Source organism: Vombatus ursinus, unplaced genomic scaffold (genome assembly GCF_900497805.2).
Source record: "Vombatus ursinus unplaced genomic scaffold, bare-nosed wombat genome assembly UNPS02009770.1, whole genome shotgun sequence".
NCBI classification, from domain to species: Eukaryota; Metazoa; Chordata; class Mammalia; order Diprotodontia; family Vombatidae; genus Vombatus; species Vombatus ursinus.
Window position 1 is genome coordinate 15,825,569 of NW_020949548.1, and position 18,267 is coordinate 15,843,835.

An 18,267-nucleotide genomic window follows, 5' to 3' on the forward strand; every position below is an offset into this window, starting at 1 on the left:
TTGGTAGCTTCACCTCACTCCCAGCTGGACTCTCTCTAGGCTCTTCTTTATCCTTGCCTGTCACATTACCACTTTGGAGAACCCTCCATCCTAAGGCCTTCCTCTTCTAGTGGGTGATTCCCTCCCAAGTAGCACCATTTTAGTTATTCTTCACCTCACTCATGCCTGGACTCTCTCTGGATTCCTCCTTGCCTACTGCATTGTTCCCTGGATGGGCACTTGTTCTCTTCAACCCCTTTTCCTTTTACCCTTATATGTGTCTTCCTCCATTAGAATATATTCTTCTTAAGGATAGGGACTACCTTGTTTGCTTATATTCATATGCTCACTTCTCAGCAGAGTCTCTGGTATATAGTGAGTGCTTAATAAATATTCTAGATCTTCCTTCCTTCCTTTCTTTCTTTCTTCCTTTTTTCTTTGTTTCTTTCCTTCTTTGTTTCTTTCTTTCCTTCCTTCCTTTCTTCTCTCTCTCTCTCTGGTATTAATTAGCTATTTGTTATTCTGATAACAATGAAGGACTCTAGACACAGCTATGTCTGACCATTAAAAAGGAAAAATATGTTGGCACTCAAAGTTGTTTTTATGTGTGTCATTTTGGGGTGGTCCAGAACTGTGAATTAGTTGGTCTAGGGAACTCTCTGAGGATGGAATTTTCTCTACCAATGCAAATCAGCAGCAGATCTGTAACTTAGAGAGCTGCTTGGGTCCCTGAGAGTCCAAGTGATTTGTGTAGGGTCAAGCAGCCATTATGTGTCAGAGGTGGGATCTGACTGCAGGTCCTTCTCACTCCGTGGCCAGCTCTCTATACACTATACATTACTATTTCCAGGTGTCATATCCCCATGTGCATAAATGTTACCACAATAACTATATTCCAACCTAGTGCTACACAATTCACCTTTTTGTGAGGACAGTCTTCTGTTTTTGGAAGATGGTGACTTGACAACATTAATGGAATTAATTATGCCATAGGTTATAGTCTCTCTTTTCTTTTCTTTTCTTTTCTTTTCTTTTCTTTTCTTTTCCTTTCTTTTATTTTCTTTTCTCTTCTCTTCTTTTCTCTTTTCTCTTCTTTTCTTTCCTTTCCTTTTCTTTTCCTTTTCTTTTCTTTTCTCTTCTCTTCTCTTTTCTCTTCTTTCCTTTCCTTTCCTTTTTTTCTTGTTTTTCCTTTCCTTTCCTTTTCCTTTCTTTTGTTTTTCCAAATCTACTGACTTATCTGCCAGATATCAGATTGTGTTGCATGATAGTATATGAGTATCTATCAAGGTGATCATTCTTTGTAATTTATCCTGTTTTCCTAGTTTGTCATTGTATCTCAATTAACTATTTCCTTAGTTACTGATTGACTTCACGAGTCCAGATTTATAGACATAATCTATGAACTTTGACTACTACTGACATACTATTTTACCCATTTGAGCCACAGTCATCTGTCAAATTGCCCTGCTATTTATATGCCTTTTTGGAGTACCACTGGAGCTTCCTACCAGGGGTCAATTTTCAGTGCATCAAGTTATCTTGGCCTCTCAGTAGCATTATTCCAATGTAACATTGGAACACTTGATTAATCAAGCCTAGATGTTTGATACACTTGTTGCCACATATTTTTGTGAATACTGTGTGAGTTTTTGAAGTTCTTGGCACCTAGATCAATGGGCATTTAAAGGCTAGGGAACACAAACACTCCTCTGGAAAAGATCCCAGGTGAACCTGGTTTTCCACAATAGGGTTTCCATTGCATGATGGTAAGACTTCTGGTAAAACTCCTTCCCTCTACTTATTGAACCACGTCCACCCTTGTTTGAATAACTTACAGAATATTTTCTTACTCTGGTTGAGAGGAACTAAGCATTCCATACTTGTTCTCATATACATAAGCTGTTGCTTTGGCAAAAATGTTTTTTGATGTTTTCAAAGTACTTTCCTCACAACCACCATGGGAGGAAGGGAGTGAAAGCCATTTTTTAGCTGAGAAAACTGAGCTCTGAAGCTAGGCTTTGGATGCTGCTAAATCTAGAATTTACTATCAACTCAAGTTCTGGGACAGGGGATGCTTTAATCACTCATCTTCAAACTCCTGGATTGGATTTTTGATAACCTGGAATGTATCTCTCTTTAGGGGTATTATGAAATCCCTTTAATCCCTAAAGAGAAACTTCAGCTCATATGACACAACATATGCAATGCACTTTGCAAACTTTAAAGTGGTATAGAAATACTAGCTATTATTATTAATATCATTAACTGATTAATTACTTACTTTGATACTTTTAAAGATCCATGATTTCATCAGTGTGTTCTTTCTGTCAACCCAGATGCAAGTTCCTTGTCATTTTTCATTTCATAGAATTCTTGCCTCTGCTTTTTTTCACAACTTTCCCAGGGATCTTCTCAATGTTGGGGATCTATTCAACTCACTGAGGACTTCCTTTTGTTCTTTTAGTATTCATTTTAATTCATATAGTAAGTATATCCTATGCAAAAGGAATTTTTTTTCAGGGGGAGATAGAGAAGGAAGGTTGTGAAATCTAACAAACAAGATAGGGTTGTCAGAACTCCAAAGAGGTTGTGAATCATTGCTCTCGTACACTGGAAGTTCAAACTTAGGATATCTCAGACTTGGTTACCTTTCATTTTTGGTTAATGAGCAGAAGGAAAGCATCTACCAGAGAAGTAGAAACCAAGGACTTTTTTTTAAAGAGGGAATTTACTTCCTCTTTTTGAAAGTCACCATAGAGTGAATTATATAGGATCTGAACCTAGCTCTTGAAGTCTGGGAAATTTTTTTGAATTTTGTACTTCTGGGAAATAAGGGGATCTCTTTTTATTCCCATGGATCTAGCAGTGAGGAGTAGTGTTGATTTCCTTTCTATTTTAGCTACACAAACATACATATTTGGTGTGGAAGAAGGAGGTATTCATAGTATTGCAACTCACCAAGAAGCTCTACTTGAATTCTTTCAGAAGGGCAACTACAGCAGAAGAGAGAACAAACAGGATTTCCTTTATAGCTAATATTGACTTAACATTATAGGGTCTCAAGCCTGAACTCTTCTGTTTATTCATGAAACTGACCTACACATTGGTCCAATTTGATTTACTTCTAACCTTCCCAGTTTAAGTTTAGCAGCCAGTTTTAACTCTTAGTCTCTCAGTTGATACTACTCATGAGGACCACAGGCAGAGCCATGGCAAGACAGAGGACTTGAGGAGTGATGATGTTGGTAGTCATGGTAATGAGGATGTTGAGTGCTTTCCCTACCCTGCTCTCTTTTCATATTCACTGCAATCTGCCAGCAACCTTAGCTCTCCTTTACTGAGAGCTGCCTTTGGGAAGGGCTATAGTCTGTTCTGGGTGAGAGAGCACCTACACTGGAAATTCTGCCTCCTTGAAATAATCCAGTATAAGTTTACAGACAAGGAAGTGGATGCTTAGAAAAGAGAAGTGTTTGGCCCAGAGTCATAGTGTGAGTTAGTTGTGGAGGCCAGGACTCTAGTTTGTCTCCAGACCCTGAGTCCCAGTAATTTGGACTTTGCATTAATGTTACTAGATGTCTAACTCAGTGGCAGGGCAGAGATGGGTAGTTGCATGTGATTTTGTTTTTCAGAATTGCTTATGCTCTCCCATTAGAGATAGCCTGGTAGTGAAGGCTTTGGTGATGATTGAATTACTGAGTGAAAAAGCATTAAGTACTTACTAGGTGAAGACTACCAGAACTGAGCTCTAAGCTCTGTAGATACAAAGACAAAAACAAGGAAAGTCCCTGCCTTCCAGGACCTTTTATGTTAATGGCAGAGATAGAATATTGGGGAGTGAAGGTCAGGGAAGAGTATTTTGGTTTGAAAAACAACAGGGATGGGGCAGCTAGGTGGCACAGTGGATAGAGCACTGGCCCTGGAGTCAGGAGGACCTGAATTCAAATTCAACCTCAGACACATAACACTCACTAACTGTGTGACTCTGGGCAAGTCACTTAACCCCAACTGTCCTCACCAACAAAACAAACAAACAAACAAAAAAACCAAAATAAAAATAACAGGGATGGTGAATGGAGTCATAAGGTAGTAGATTGACATACTCTTTGGAGTAGCAATGGCAGTACTGGTTTGATTATAATTTACAGAACTGGTAAACAAAGCAGTGATAATGGCTGATGAAAACGTAGCTATTTAGGTAGTTTAGTTAGTAATTGTTTAGGTTGTTTAGTTAGGTAGTTTAGTTTAGGTAATTGTTTAGGTTGTTTTGACCCAGCTATGAAGCAGGTACCCTTCCCCACACCCCCCTCCCTCACTGTTACAAGTGGAGGAGAAGCCTTTGGGTTATTACCAAAGGCTCAAGGCTTGATTCTAAGCAGTGTCAATAGGAGGGATGTGAATATTATAAAGTGCATAATAACTCTCAGAAAAGTGCTTTTAGAACCACCAAAATCTTTTGATCTATGACCACAAAGTTGCCGTCAGAGGACTTGGTTACAGTCTCAGTGGGGCTTAGAACATTAGGGTTTCTATTATTTTGGGCAGTAATACTCTAAGCTTATGTAGCAGTGTTTAGGTCAGGAAATGAACATTTTTTCCCTGATATAAATGAATTTTTAGTTTCTTTTATTGGTATGACATCTTTTTGTTTTCTTACATGGTTTCTTATAAATTTGACCTGTATTTGTCAGAAAAGCTGAAAAAAATAGTTGTAAGAGCTTTTGTCTGAAATGCCACCATTGCCTCCCTTGTCATGGAGAAGTTAGGTTAACCATAGTAGAAAGTTAGAGCTGTAAGGGACCTGAGAAATTATCCTGTCTGACCCTCTAACTCTTCTTCTTTTTTTTTTTTTTGGTGAGGCAATTGGGGTTAAGTGACTTGCCCAAGGTCACACAGCTAGTACATGTCAAGTGTTTGGTTTGAGGCCGGATTTGAACTCAGGTTCTCCTGATTTCAGGGCTGGTGCTCAATCCAGAAAGCAAATCTAAAAGGACAAAAAACACCTACTGGCAAATAATGCTGGCTACGAGCAAGAAGCAATAAAACAAATAGGGGTGAAGCAGGGAGAAAGGGGATTCACTATTGTTCTGCCAACTACTCTGAGAAGGAATTGTTTTGTTTGTTTTTTTTGAATTAAATTTAAAAAATGAACAAAAATCTATTTTCTCTCCCTTCTACCTCTACCCATTGAAAAAAACTCTATAACAAATATGCATAATCAATCAAAAATAATTTCCATATTGGCCATGTCCAAAAATATGTCTCAGTCTGGACCCTGAGGCCATCACTTCTTCATCGGGAGGTGGGTAGCATGTTTCATCATAAGCCCTCTGGAATGGTGATGGGTCATTTCACTGACCAAAGTTCTTAAAGTTTTTCTAAGACATTTGTCTTTATGATGTTGTCATTACAATATACATTGTTCTCCTGGTTCTCTGCATCAATGTTCATACAAGTTTTTCTGAAACCATTCCTTTCATAATTTTTTTCAATATCGTGTTTTGTTACACTCATATACCATTATTCAACCATTCCTCAATTAATGGGCACCATCTTAGTTCCCATTTCTTTGTCACTACAAAAAGAACTGCTATAAGCATTTTTGTATGTGTGGGTCCTTTCCCCCTTTCTTTGATATTTGAGTAGGCATAGTTATTTTTCTCCTTACTGAATTCTATTAATAAACCTAGTGGCAGCACCGGGAAAGGCAGTCTCCAGCTGCTATAAGACTTATTCTCTTTCAAAGTATTCTCCATCAGCTGCTGCTTCTGCCACTCTCTGTTGCCCCAACTTATCCTCAACAAATCTTTTCTCATCGCTTTCCAGAAAGATTTTAAAAATTGCTGCAGTAGCAGAAAACTCCTCTCTCCAGTTTTGATCCCATGATAGTGGAATCTTTTCCAGAACTGGGAAGAACAACTCTCAGGGTCTTTAGTTTTTTAGCCCCCTTGCCAAGCAGTCAGTCTAAGCCTTTTCAGAATGACTGTTACATGCCCACGGTCACTTAGTGAGTGAGTGACGTGACAGAACTTGAACTCCTGACTTCTAGTATTGGACTGTTTCCATGAAACCCTCGCTTCTTCAGTATAATGTCCTTACTTTCTTATGAAACAGAAATTTAGGGAATAGAAAAAGTTCAACTTTAGGACCCCTGGTTTATGTAGAGTACCTTTATTTTATTTCCTAAATTGTGTTATATTCTACTTTGAGAAAGAAGTCCTTTCTAGCATTTGAGATTTAAAGATTTTGGAGCTGACAAAAGGTTTCATAATCACTTGGCTCAAGATAGTTGGATTTCTCTACTAGATTAAGGGTCTTTATAAATAATCTTTTTTTTAATCTTATTTTATAATATTTTTAAAATTTTCCTTGAAGATATCCCACAATCAGGGGAAAACCCCTGAACTCTTTCACATTAATATGCAATCCAGAGCCCTCATTTTTTATTTACAGTTTTCTTTTCCTCTGGAGTTAGCCTTATCCCATTGCTCTCTGTTCTATCTGACACTTTTTTGGTGACATCGAACAGAAATCTAGGTAGCAGTTCTAGTCCTAGAACAATTATAGACTATCCAAGCTGGGAGATACAGAGATCATCTAGTCCATTCCCCTCATTTTACAGAAGAAGAAACTGAAGCCAGGAGAAGGGGAAGTAAGTTGCCAAGGTCACGGCAGTAATGAGTGGCAGAAGCAAGAAGACTGACCTGGGCTCCTGCCTCTCTGGCAGGTCAGGGCTTCTTTCACTGTACTTGGCTAGCTCTTTCCAATCTTCTGAATTTCTAAGGCTTAAATTATTAGGGATGTTTGTGAATGTATCAGATCCAGCATCTTTTTCATCTATATATTTGTACATGAAATATTTCTATATTTACACATGAATATGTAGATCCTATGTATACCCACATAAAATGCACACACACATAAGTACAAACTCCATTTAGAGTCAGCATGGCATGGTGGATAGAGAACTGGCCAGGAAGACCTGGGTTCAAGTACTGCTTCTGACGCATGATTGCTGTGTAACGCTGGACAAGTCATCTAACCTGTAAATATTCTAAGCAGCTCTTTTGGATTCTAAGCTGCAGAGAAGGTGCTGACCTGCATTACAGGAGGGAGAGTCCTCACCCAAGAGTACCCTATTTCAATGAAATCACAGGATCAGTCTCTATCCCCTATATGTGTATATATGGAAATAATAGGGGTCATTCAGATCCAGAAGGGGTCTCAGAGGCTGCCTTGTCTTCTCATTTTACAGGTGAAGAAACTGAAGCCTAGGAAGGTTGAGGTCACACAGATAGTACATATTATAGGGTAAGATTTGAAGCCAGGTCCTCTGACTCCAGAACCTGAGCTCTTTCCACTGCATGTGCTGCCTCCTGAATAACAGAACTGGCACAAAGGAGAAAAGTCAGCAGGTTATTTGTGCAGTTTCCCCTTTCTCCTTCTTTTCTCCCTTTGCTTTTGTGGCAATGTGACTTCAGTTGGTAGGAGCTGGTATGGGGCAAGGAGGAAGGAGCTTAGGAACCATTTTTGTGCACCAACTTTCGAAAATCTCCCTTCACTGTTTGCTGTTTAACACTGGGTTTTAAGAAAAGGGACCTGTAATTTCCTTATTGCTTCCACTCCTGTCTTTAAATAAGGCAGAACCTACAGAAGAACCAAGGAATGAGAGGAAGGCAAATATTCCCTTCCATTTAACTATTTGTTATTTGTATTTGTATACTTTCTTACAATTTGTAGTTGTAATGTATGGTACTATTCAAGGTCTGTTCTGTTGCCATGGACTGCAGCTCTGGCTGCAGCCAAACATCTGGGAAATGTCTGCCATTGGGGAATCCAGACAAATCCATCCCTACCACTGGGAAGACTGCTCTGCAGGCGGGCTGTGCTCAGGCAGACTCACAAGGGTAGCCTTCACAGATGAAGATTCAAATCTAGAAGAGGGAGGACAGTTATTCTGCTCAGCACCAAAAGGGAGAATTAGAAGCAATAGTTAGACCTCAGGGGGTTGCACCACCGAGAGGTTCTTCCCAACAATTACAGCTGCTCTAACATGGAACGAGCTGCCTTGGGTGGGGAGTGGGGATTGTGCTACTTCTTGGAGGTATTATAGAGGGCTTCCCCAACCCTGGTCAGTAGACTCTCTCTGAAAGTTCCTTTAACTTTAGAATGTTACACAGAGTAGAACATTGTTACTGTGTAAATTGGGAGTTCTAGATTCTGTACTCACTGTAAACCTTAAAATACACAAAAAGATGAGTCCGTACTATATTGCTACCATTTAGGCAAGTTCTGTAATATCTCCCTTGACTTTAGGGTGCTGAGAGATGTCCATCATGGGATCATAGATTTAGAGCTGGAAGAGACCTTTTAGGTCATCAAATCTAATCCCCTCATTTTGCAAATGAAGAAACCAAGGCACAGAGAGGTTGGGACTTGCCAGGGTCACACTGCTAGTAAGGGTCAGAGGCAGGATTCAAAATGAGGTCTTCCTGACTTCAAGTATAGCACTATTCCCTCTTGGCCTCCTTCCTGGCATATCAAATGGATAGATGAAGACTTGGTGTGTATAGTGAGCATACTTTAACATGTCCTTTCATTTTTATGATGACTATTTCTGATAAAATGTGAGAGAGTCACCTGTGATGATTTACCTGAGTACAGTAAGAAGAAAGTGAGATGGAGCTTAGAAGTCTTGACTATCTCCTGGGATATAAATGAAATCTGAACAAGACCTAAATCATCTGCTTAGGAGGGAGCACTTAATTTCATCTCCTTTACCACCATCTCTTATAGGGCACAGTGTTAGAAATTTGGTGTGTTTGTAGAGCACATAGGAAGTTGACTTAGGAAGACAGCCATAACTAGAGCTGAATGACTAGGGCTTTGCCTCAGGGTGATGAAATCTTGGGGAGGGGGTGGACATTCTCCCTACAAGCAGTCCTCCAGCCTGCCAGTCACATGCTACCACCCAGCATGCTACAACACAACTGTTCTTGTTCTGGGATAAATAAGCTCAAATATCAAGTTACCAAATGGGCCATGTAAAACTCCGTATATTTGTTGTTCATTCATTTTTCAGTCATGTCTGACTTTCATGATCCCATTTAGGGTTTTCTTGGCAGTGCTACTGGAATAGTTTGCCATTTCCTTCTCCAGCTCATTTGATAGATGAGGAAACTGAGGCAAACAGATTTAAGTGACTTGGGTCACACAGCTAGTACATGTCTGAGGCCAAATGTGAACTCAGGAAAGTGAGTTTTCCTGACTATAGACCCAGTACTCTAATCACTGCTTCACCTAGCTGCCCTATATAATTTGAGCAAAGCCTATCTCCTGTCCCTCATCCAGTCCCAGGTATCCCCTTGCTATTATAGTGTTATGGGGTTAAAGATTGTTGGCTATGCCACAGGGTAAAGGTCTGGACTCTTTGGAGGACCAGCCACCCTACACCAGTGTGACTGCTTCTGAACAAATTGTTTTCTACACACACACACAGAGCCATGTATGCACACAAATACACATGTTCATGCATACACACATACTCACACATGCAGAGCATACACATATGTATACAAACACACATAATGTCTCATAGAAACACACATACACACTCATATACATGCATACAGAAACATACATGCACACACTCACACAATGCACATACCACAAAATGCACACAGACACAGAAAGTCACACAACATACATACACACATGCCCATACTCCCTAACCCCCAATTTTGTTCTAGGCCCCAGAAAAACTACTTAAGGCTCTGATCAGTAGCACTCACCCTGGAAATAGAAGAGAGCTCTGACTATTGGATTGTACTGATATCCAAAATCCACTGATATGTGGAGGTAGAGGGGTGAGGCCTGGAGCTAAGACAGATCTGACCTAGCTAGCTCTATTCCATTCTAAAGTAAACCAAGCATAACTATTACTATAAGGTTTCTAAGACATCTGTAACTCGGTCACTTCCTCATGGCAGTTATTTTTTACCGCTATCTGTTTCCTTGTAACTTCTGGCAGTAAAAACCCTCCAAACGAACTGTATGCTCATCTAGGGACAGGAGGGGAGAGAAGCTGTGGAAGGGTGGACTATTTTTCAGTGGGTTTAGAAAGAGAGAGAGCTCCATGGCTCTGGAAGGAGGAAAGGACAGGGCAAAGGGATAGCCAGCCCTTCCAGACAAAGTTTCCCCCACCCTTGCTATGATATTTGCTAGCTCAAAGGTAGCAGCAAGTTATCTTTGGGCCATCAATGATGGGTGTGGGTGAGAATCTCTGGAGAAGAGGGCTAATTTTCCTTCAAAGAGCTCCAAAAATGTTTCACTTTCCAGGCCCATTAGAAAAATTGTAGGGATGTGGGGTCTGCATTCAGTTCTTTGTGATGAAAATAATGGCCTGAGATTGAAAAGTATTTGTGTTTCCAGAGGGTATGGCTCTGAAAGAGCAGGGAATTAAAGAAGAAAGTTGATTTGAGTGAAGGAATTTTCATTATTAGGGAAGCTAGGAGCCCAGAGTTTATTTCAAAACTATTTTTAGTATAAGTTTAGTTAGGTTCATTCCTATGAAGACTTGGAAATGGCTGGCCTGTTTTATGGTACAATAAACCCTCAGGTTTCCTGGTTGGCTGGTATTTGTTTAAAGAAGAAAGTGAACTTCTCAGGTCAGGATAACATTGGAGAGGGGAAGAGAAGGTCCCAGGTGAAATGTTTCACCTGCAGAAAGTCACAATCTCAACAGGGGAATTTAGCCATATCCCTGAGGGTTCCTGGGCAAAAGACACATTGGGGAGTCAGGATCTGTTCAACACAGAGTGGGTTTTGGTTGTCACTTTAAACTGTATCATATGGCCAGCCCAAATATGCAGAATTCAAGTATTTCATAGGTAGTGGTGCCTCTCATTTCCCTCCACACTTTATGTTTACATTAATACAGTTACCAAAGTGTCAAGCTCTGTCAGACAGCTGTGACTGTGAGTAGTCCAATCATAACGCTGTTGAACAGGAGTACTTCAGCTAATCAAGATTATTTAGTCTGGAAAGGCCACACAATCTCTTTGCTTTTATCTGAATTATCCATCTAGATGTGTTCAAATTCCCACTTTGCATTTCCCGAACAATGTTGTGAAAATCTTTAGCTGGGAAACCAAGAGAAAGGGGGCCCAATCTCACCCATGAACGTCCATTCTATCTACCTCTAGAGAGGCAAGCAGGAAATCTGGGATATGTTGAGGAAATGGTTTCCTGGACATGTCCGTGTCTCTATTCCAGAAGCCTAGGTGCAAATTCCCTCCCTTATGTAGGTATGCATTGTTACCTTGGCCTTAACTCCACCAATCAGGAGTCTGCATACCAGTAGCACGCACAATGGCACAGACTTGGTTGGAAGTCCAGTTATCTGTATAAAAATACTTTAGATAGTACTCATCTATTGCTATATACAAAAATCATGGGATGATAGAGCTGGATTTCATTGCACTTCCTTAGAGACAATTGTGTACAGCCCTTACATTTTGCAGATGAAGAAACTCATGTATAAAAGGAAATAACCTGCTCAAGGTGAGAGAGTGAATTAGAGGCAGAGCTGGGCCTAGAGCCCAGATCTCTAGACTCTGGGTGTTCTTTCCACTACACTCTGATGCCTCTCATATGTAAAGAGTTCACTCAGCATATACTAGCATATCTTGGTAAATAATTACATTGCTAATGTTTGTTGATTATTTATAGGACATCCTCCAACCTGGTGAGTGGATCCTTTATAGAAGATGTAAGGGAGATATGGACAAGAATCACACAGGAGGAAGAGGCAGGAACAGGGCACCCATATAGCCTAGAGATCCCTGGTCCTTTAAAATAAAATATTATTCATTTTCTTTTAGAACTTTTACTATCAGTAAAAAAAAATCTCATGCATATAGTATATGCTTAATAAACACATAATTGATTAAATGAATTCTGGTAAATAAAATTAATAAAAATTCTAGTTAAGTTGAGAGGGGAGAAGACATTACTTTATTCTTTGTGATAGACTGACCCATTTCTGGCTCCACCCTGAAACTGGAAGTGGCTCCTGTCTAGGGGTGAGCAAATTGGGAAGGCAGTTTGCTCCTGCTGCCTCCTGTAGCCTGCCTGGGCTGGCAGTCTGTCATTCCCTGGGCAAGAATCCAGCTTGTGGTAGTGAGGTGGTTTTGTGGCAGGACTCCACAATTAACCACAAGTTCAGTGTCAACGGTAGGCAGCCCCCACTGGGGCTGTGATCCTGCAGGTCTGTTGGGATAGGCAGAGCAGAAGAAACTCCTGCTTGTCTGAGAGGGAAACATCAAAACTTGGAAAGAGTTTGGATCACTGTTTATTGTTCAAGGGTCAAGGCTTGGGTTTAACCCCAAATTCTGGGAAATTTCAGATTAACAATCAGGTATTGATTTAAGACTTTAACTAGTTGTTAAATTTCAAAAATGTACCAAGCTTGTGACATAAATACCTTTAGTTCCTCTTGAAACTGGAGGCAGAAAAAGGAGAAATGTTTGCAATACTAGAGGATATACTTTCATGGGAGAGGGGGTGGGGAAAGCAGTAATTAATACATTTAAAATATAACTACAGGTGTCTTAGTCTACTCTTCTTTGTTACTTGGATCTCAGATGCAACCATATAACGCAAGCATGCATGCCAATTTTCTTTGATCTTGGAAGAGAATTCTTTTCATAGGTGTTCAGTCACAAATGCTAGCAGGGGCCACCCACCAAAGACTGTTAATATTGTATTCCAGAGTAGGAAAACCTATTTTTCATTGAGGGCCACTGACCTACAAATAAAACACAAACCAATAACTCAAGGATTCCCCAAGTAAAGAGAAATCTGTTATTTATTCATTTTTTTGGAGAAATACAATCATTGTCATTGATTGACAAATCAATATCTTTTTAAAATTGAGGGAATGTAAAACTTTATTCAATTAATATAACAAATTACAATACAAAATGTACTTCAGGCTCATATGAGGCTATCTCAGAGCTGAGGGAGAGATACAGCTGGGGTGAGAAGGGGAGGTATATATAAGGAGAGCCAAGCAAGGTAGAAGGAAAAGGTGGGAATTAAGAGAGAGGAACGAAAAGATATTGGGAGAGAAAAGGAAGTCCTTGTTGGAAACAATATTGGACTATAAAGGCAGGAAATAGGTGTTCAAGACCCCACTTTCTCCACTTACTGACCTTGGACAGGTCTCTTACCATTTCTGAGGGTCAGTTTCCCTATCAATAAAATGGAGATGATGATAATATTTATACTATCTACGTCATAGTTATTGTGAAGAAAATGCTCTGTAAAGTTCTGTATAAGTGTGAGTTATTACAGTTATCATTACTCTTTGGAATTGTTGGCTCTTCAGAACTTTAAAATTTGCTTTTCTGCCCTAGAGAGAACTACTCTGATTTTGTTTTCAGGCTTTAATTGAAATTTAATTTCATTGAGATTTAATTGTGAAACAAAGGCTCATTTTCTTTTGAAATTCCAAAGGTTTTCTGTGTAAGAAAAAAGCAACATGTTTAACAATGACTTCCATTTTCTGTGTAAGAAAAAATGACTTAGGTTTAACAAATTTTCTTTGGAACTTCAAAAATGTTAGCCAATTTACTAGCTATTTCTGAAAGTGTCTTTGATGTTCAAAGCTTGTCTCAGTGACTGCCATAGCTTTCTACTTTGAGAAATCAGGGCAGCCCATTGCAATTCCTAAGGGTTACATTTAGAACTAATATTTTATTTTATTTTATTTTCAAATCTAGTCAAGTTTTTTGACTTAGCTGGCTCCTAGCAATGATGATAACTAGAGGTTAAAGGCCTCGGTGGAAAAAAAAAAAAACCAAACCAAACCTCTAAATGGATTAACCACTATTCACAACTCTTCAACTGCTTTTTTTCAAACAGTGAAAGGCTTCTCTTGTAACGGGATAGGCACAGCAGCTCACTATGGGTGAAACCATTTGGTGGAATGCAGAGCCATGGGCAGAGCATTATCACCTGACTTCACTGCTCAGGTGAAATCAAGCCAAGGGTTGGACTAGATCCTTCCAGAGGTTGACTCTGGTTGATATCTATATTCCACTTTGATAACTGTGATCAAATTACCAATAGGTGGAGCTGCTGAAACTTGAAAACAGATTCCAACAACTAGACCTTGAATTTAGAAAAGGAGTAGGTACGTGCTATGATTTTTTAATATGTAAATTGTTGGGTCAGATGAGGTTTCATATCCCACTTCTGGGGAGAGGGAAGGGAATCAATGAGAGGTGACACCAGTACCAGAAAGAGACTCTTCAGAGATCAGCTAAGTGGCCAAGATATTCTGGTGTTTTAGGAATGTTTACACGTTGGGTAATAGTTATAAACTCTTGGACCCAAAGTCAAGAGCGATATAAACCCTTTGGTACTGTGACTGTCTGAGTTTGGCAGAACAATAATTTAATTTGACCTCTAAGAAATGTGGCCAAGCAACAGTCTGTGACAAAGATTGTAAATATAAGAGGGAGTTGCTATAAACATAGCTAGCTCACTCTTGTAGAGCATATTTTAAGTTTAGTTAACTTTTGGTGATCTTCAGAGGCATATAATCAGAAATGTCATCTTCTAAAGCTACTCAGGCTTGGTGTTCCCATCTATGCATCCTCCAACTGTAGGTGACTACAACACATCCCTTCTCTACCACTTATCCATGTGATTTCTGGAAAATCACTTCATCTGAGCTTCAGTTTTTTTGGTCGGTGAATAATAATTCTGCTCTACCTCACAAGGTGGCTATGAGGACCAAACAAAATAATGTTTAGAATGTACTTAAAGCACTGTCTAAATATCAGCTATTAGCATTAATTCAAGAAGATCCATGAATTTTGGATGGTAGTCAAGAAAAAGAGTAGTCGATGGAAGATTAGGGAAGGCAATAGTACTAAAAAGCAACATTTGCATTTATCTCTTCCATTTAACCCACTGATCATCTAGGACTTGAATTTTTGGTTCACTTCTCTCCATTATAAGCTTAGCTTAGTCTGGGAGCACAAATTTAGGCTTTACAGCCCCTGTCAGGGGAAGGGTCTCTTAGGGGGCTACATTTTTGGCATAAGCTGAGATTTAGAACTGGAAGGGATATTAGGGACCTTTAGGAATCTTTAATCCTAGCCTTTTTTTTTAAATAGATGGTAAATTTTAAAATTTAATTTAATTTTAATTTAAATAGATGGTAAAATTAAGACCAAAAGAGGTCTAGGCCACACAGCAAGTTCAAAAGGTAGAGCCAGGCTACTTCTCTCCCTGGTATACCTCGATGCCTCTCCTGTCTTAGATGACTTTCCCTATTCTAAAATTATTGATCAGTTGTTAAAATTGATATGTTCAAAGGTAGCAGAAGGAAGAGTACTAGAGAAGAGAGCCCTAGAGTTGGAATCAGGGGACCTGGTTTCTAATCCTGCTCTGACTGCTATTTATATAACACTTGCTGGGCAAGTCATTTAATCTTTCTGGGCCTCAGTTTCCTCATGAAGAATGAAGGCATTGGAACTTGATTACTTCTGATGGAAGGGTGAAATTGCTTTGTGATTTCCTGCTGTTACTTAAAATGGACATTGCATGATGCTTTGTCGAGATGTGAGATAGAAATCCATTACTGTAGAAGAAAAGGTAGCCCATGGATGGAGTTATTAGGAGGTTGGTATATATCCTACCAGATGTGTGTAGCCTTCAAACAGGTAGTCAAAAGGGAAATTCGGTGGTGGAAGGGAAAAAGCATTGGCCTCAGAGTTGAGATCTGAGTTGTAATCCTGGTTCTGCCATTACTGGATCACTTCAGTTAAGTCACTTTACTTCAGTTCTTTGGCCTTTAGTTTTAAGACATGTAAAACAAATGATCTCCGAGCTCTATGAAAATCAATTATAAAATATCATCCTATAAATGGGAGAAGATAGAAGGATCCATGTTTTCCTCTCAACTCTCTCCCTTTTTTTTGTCTTCCCTGAATCCCCAACTATATCTTAAATTGCTTAAAAAAATAAAGTCTTTTCTGTTGGATATGCTTGTAAATTAAAAAAAAAAAGATGCATTTCAGGGCATGTGTATGGGCAAAGATCAGTTGGGCCTGGATTTTGTGGGATTAAACACATATTCAGATTCCCCATAAGATGTCTTGAATCTTTCTTTAGTGTGAATGGTTTATTTTTGGCTCCCAATGCATCCATTTCTACTAACTGTTGCTGTAAAGGAGATACTGCTAGGACTATGAGAAGTCAAAATCCTCAAAACCTTCAAAGTTCACAAAGCTGTCCTCTAGTCCAGGTGTGGAAAAGGAGGAGTTTCTACTGGCAGTGGGGTGCAGCTTCTTCTTCTCTCAGAAATTATCTCTTAGGGACTTGGCTGGAACTGATTTCTTCTCTAACTGCCAGATACCTGAATGCCCAATTGGGAGTTAATTTGCTATTTTATATGAAACCCACATTGTGTGACTGACATACATTAATTTAAAGCTTTTGGCTGATTGACTCACTAACCATGTTCTAACCTGATAAAGGCATCAGGGCTAGAGTATTTTGTTAAGTGGAGTGGGGTGATCGGTGGACTCATGGGAGGGGCCCCCCATAGATTCAGAGGTGAGACTTTTGATACCTAATTCAGACCCTCTCCTTTTACAGACCAGGAAGCCAGGCAGAGAGGGGTCATTTGTCCAGGGTCACACAGCTAGAATCTAAGGCAGAATTTGAACCCAGGTGCCTGATAAGATAAGTGCTTAATAAATGCTGCACACTGTGAACTTTTGTACCCCACCACAAAGATTCTTACTGCACCAGAGCTGCAGGTAGAGGGAAAACAAGCTCAAAGAGAGGTCTGAGAAACCAGCTTCGGTGTCGAAGGCTCCTTTGTCGTTCAATAACTAGGTGATCTTGGGCAAGTCCCTTGCTCATTTTGGGACTCAGTATCTTCCTCTGTAAAACTCGAGGGTTGTTCTAGAATCTAGACCATCTAGATCTTTGCGCTATAAATTCTAGGATTCATGAACTTGAGGATGCCACTGAAATCACAAGGGAAGGGAACAAAGTACTTTTAAGGGTCAATGAGGTGCTTTTCTAGTAGGGAGTCCCTGGACCCCACTGAAAATCTCATATCTTAGCACCCAGCTACGAAACCTTTGAGATCAAAGATTAAGAGTGGCTTTCCTTCTCAGTATGCCCATCGTTTCCTCTGTAGGTCCAGTCCTGGGATCTCTTCACCACTGGGTCACTCCCTCCTCCTTCCCCTCCCTGGGGTTGGGGTGTGGGGCGGGGGTGGGGTGGGTGGAGGGCTGTGAGACTGCCAAACACTTCTTCCCGGGTCCAACTGGGCATGCCCAGTCAGTGGGGTCCGTCGGTCGGGCAGTGTCCCTCACCCTGGCCGGGCCGGGCTGAGGCAGGGGCGGCGGCGGCAGCGGGGCAGGCACGCGGGCGCGCTCCCAGTGGGGAGGGCGGCGGAGGGAGGTGGAGGAGGACGAGGACGAGGAGGAGGAGGAGCGCGCGCCAGAAACCCAACGGACCAAGCCGGGCGGCACGGCGGGGGCGGGGGCGGAGGTGCCGGCGCGAGAGCCCGAGCCCCCTGCGCGTCCCAAGTTCCCAGAGCAGTGCCGAGGAGAGCAGAGGAGACGGCCGGGGAGGAGAGGGGCGAGCGAGCGAGCGCAGCGGACCCCGGCCCCGCGGGCTGAGCCCGGCGTGACCATGAGGCGGCTCCCGCGGCCGGACGGGGCCGGGCCCCCGCGGGAGAGCCTGCGGAACGGCTACGTGCGCAGCTCGGCGAGCCCGCTGCGCGAGGACCCTCCGCGCGGCTTCTTGTACCACGTCTGCCGCCTGTGCAACGTGGAGCTGCTGCTGCCCCGCGCCTCCTCCTCCTCCTCTTCCTCCTCCTCCTCCTCCTCCTCCTCCTCCTCTTCCTCCTCTTCCTCCTCTTCCTCGCTGTCCCCCGGCCCCGCGTCGCGCCGCTCCCCCGACGAAGCCCTGGGCAGCTCGGCGCTGGGCGCCCTCGCCGGCTTGCTGCTCGCCCGCCTCCTGTGGCCCGAGGGCTGCGCCCGCCTCAGCCGCCCGCTGGGGCTCCTGCTCCGCGGGCTCTCTCACGTCCTGTGCCCGCTCTTCAGCCTCGCCTGTGCCTTCTTCTTCTTCACCTGCTTCCTGACCCGGCCGCGCCGACGCCGCCTCCGTCTCCGCCGGGGCGCTCGCCGGGCCTGGGGGCTCCTGGCGCTGCCCGCCTGCTGCTTCGTGGGGGACCTGGTGCTGTCGCAGTGGGGG

At 41.7% G+C, this 18,267-nt stretch overlaps 1 protein-coding gene across 1 annotated transcript in view; it reads left to right on the forward strand.

Annotated features, from left to right (window-relative positions):
* The first annotated feature begins 17,703 nt into the window (after window positions 1-17,703).
* Window positions 17,704-18,267, forward strand: part of PDE3B (phosphodiesterase 3B) — a 148,706-nt gene continuing 148,142 nt past the window's right edge. Inside the window, exon 1 of the mRNA XM_027852569.1 lies at window positions 17,704-18,249. Coding sequence (XP_027708370.1) covers window positions 17,704-18,249 — 546 coding nt within the window. The remainder of the gene's footprint in view (window positions 18,250-18,267) is intronic.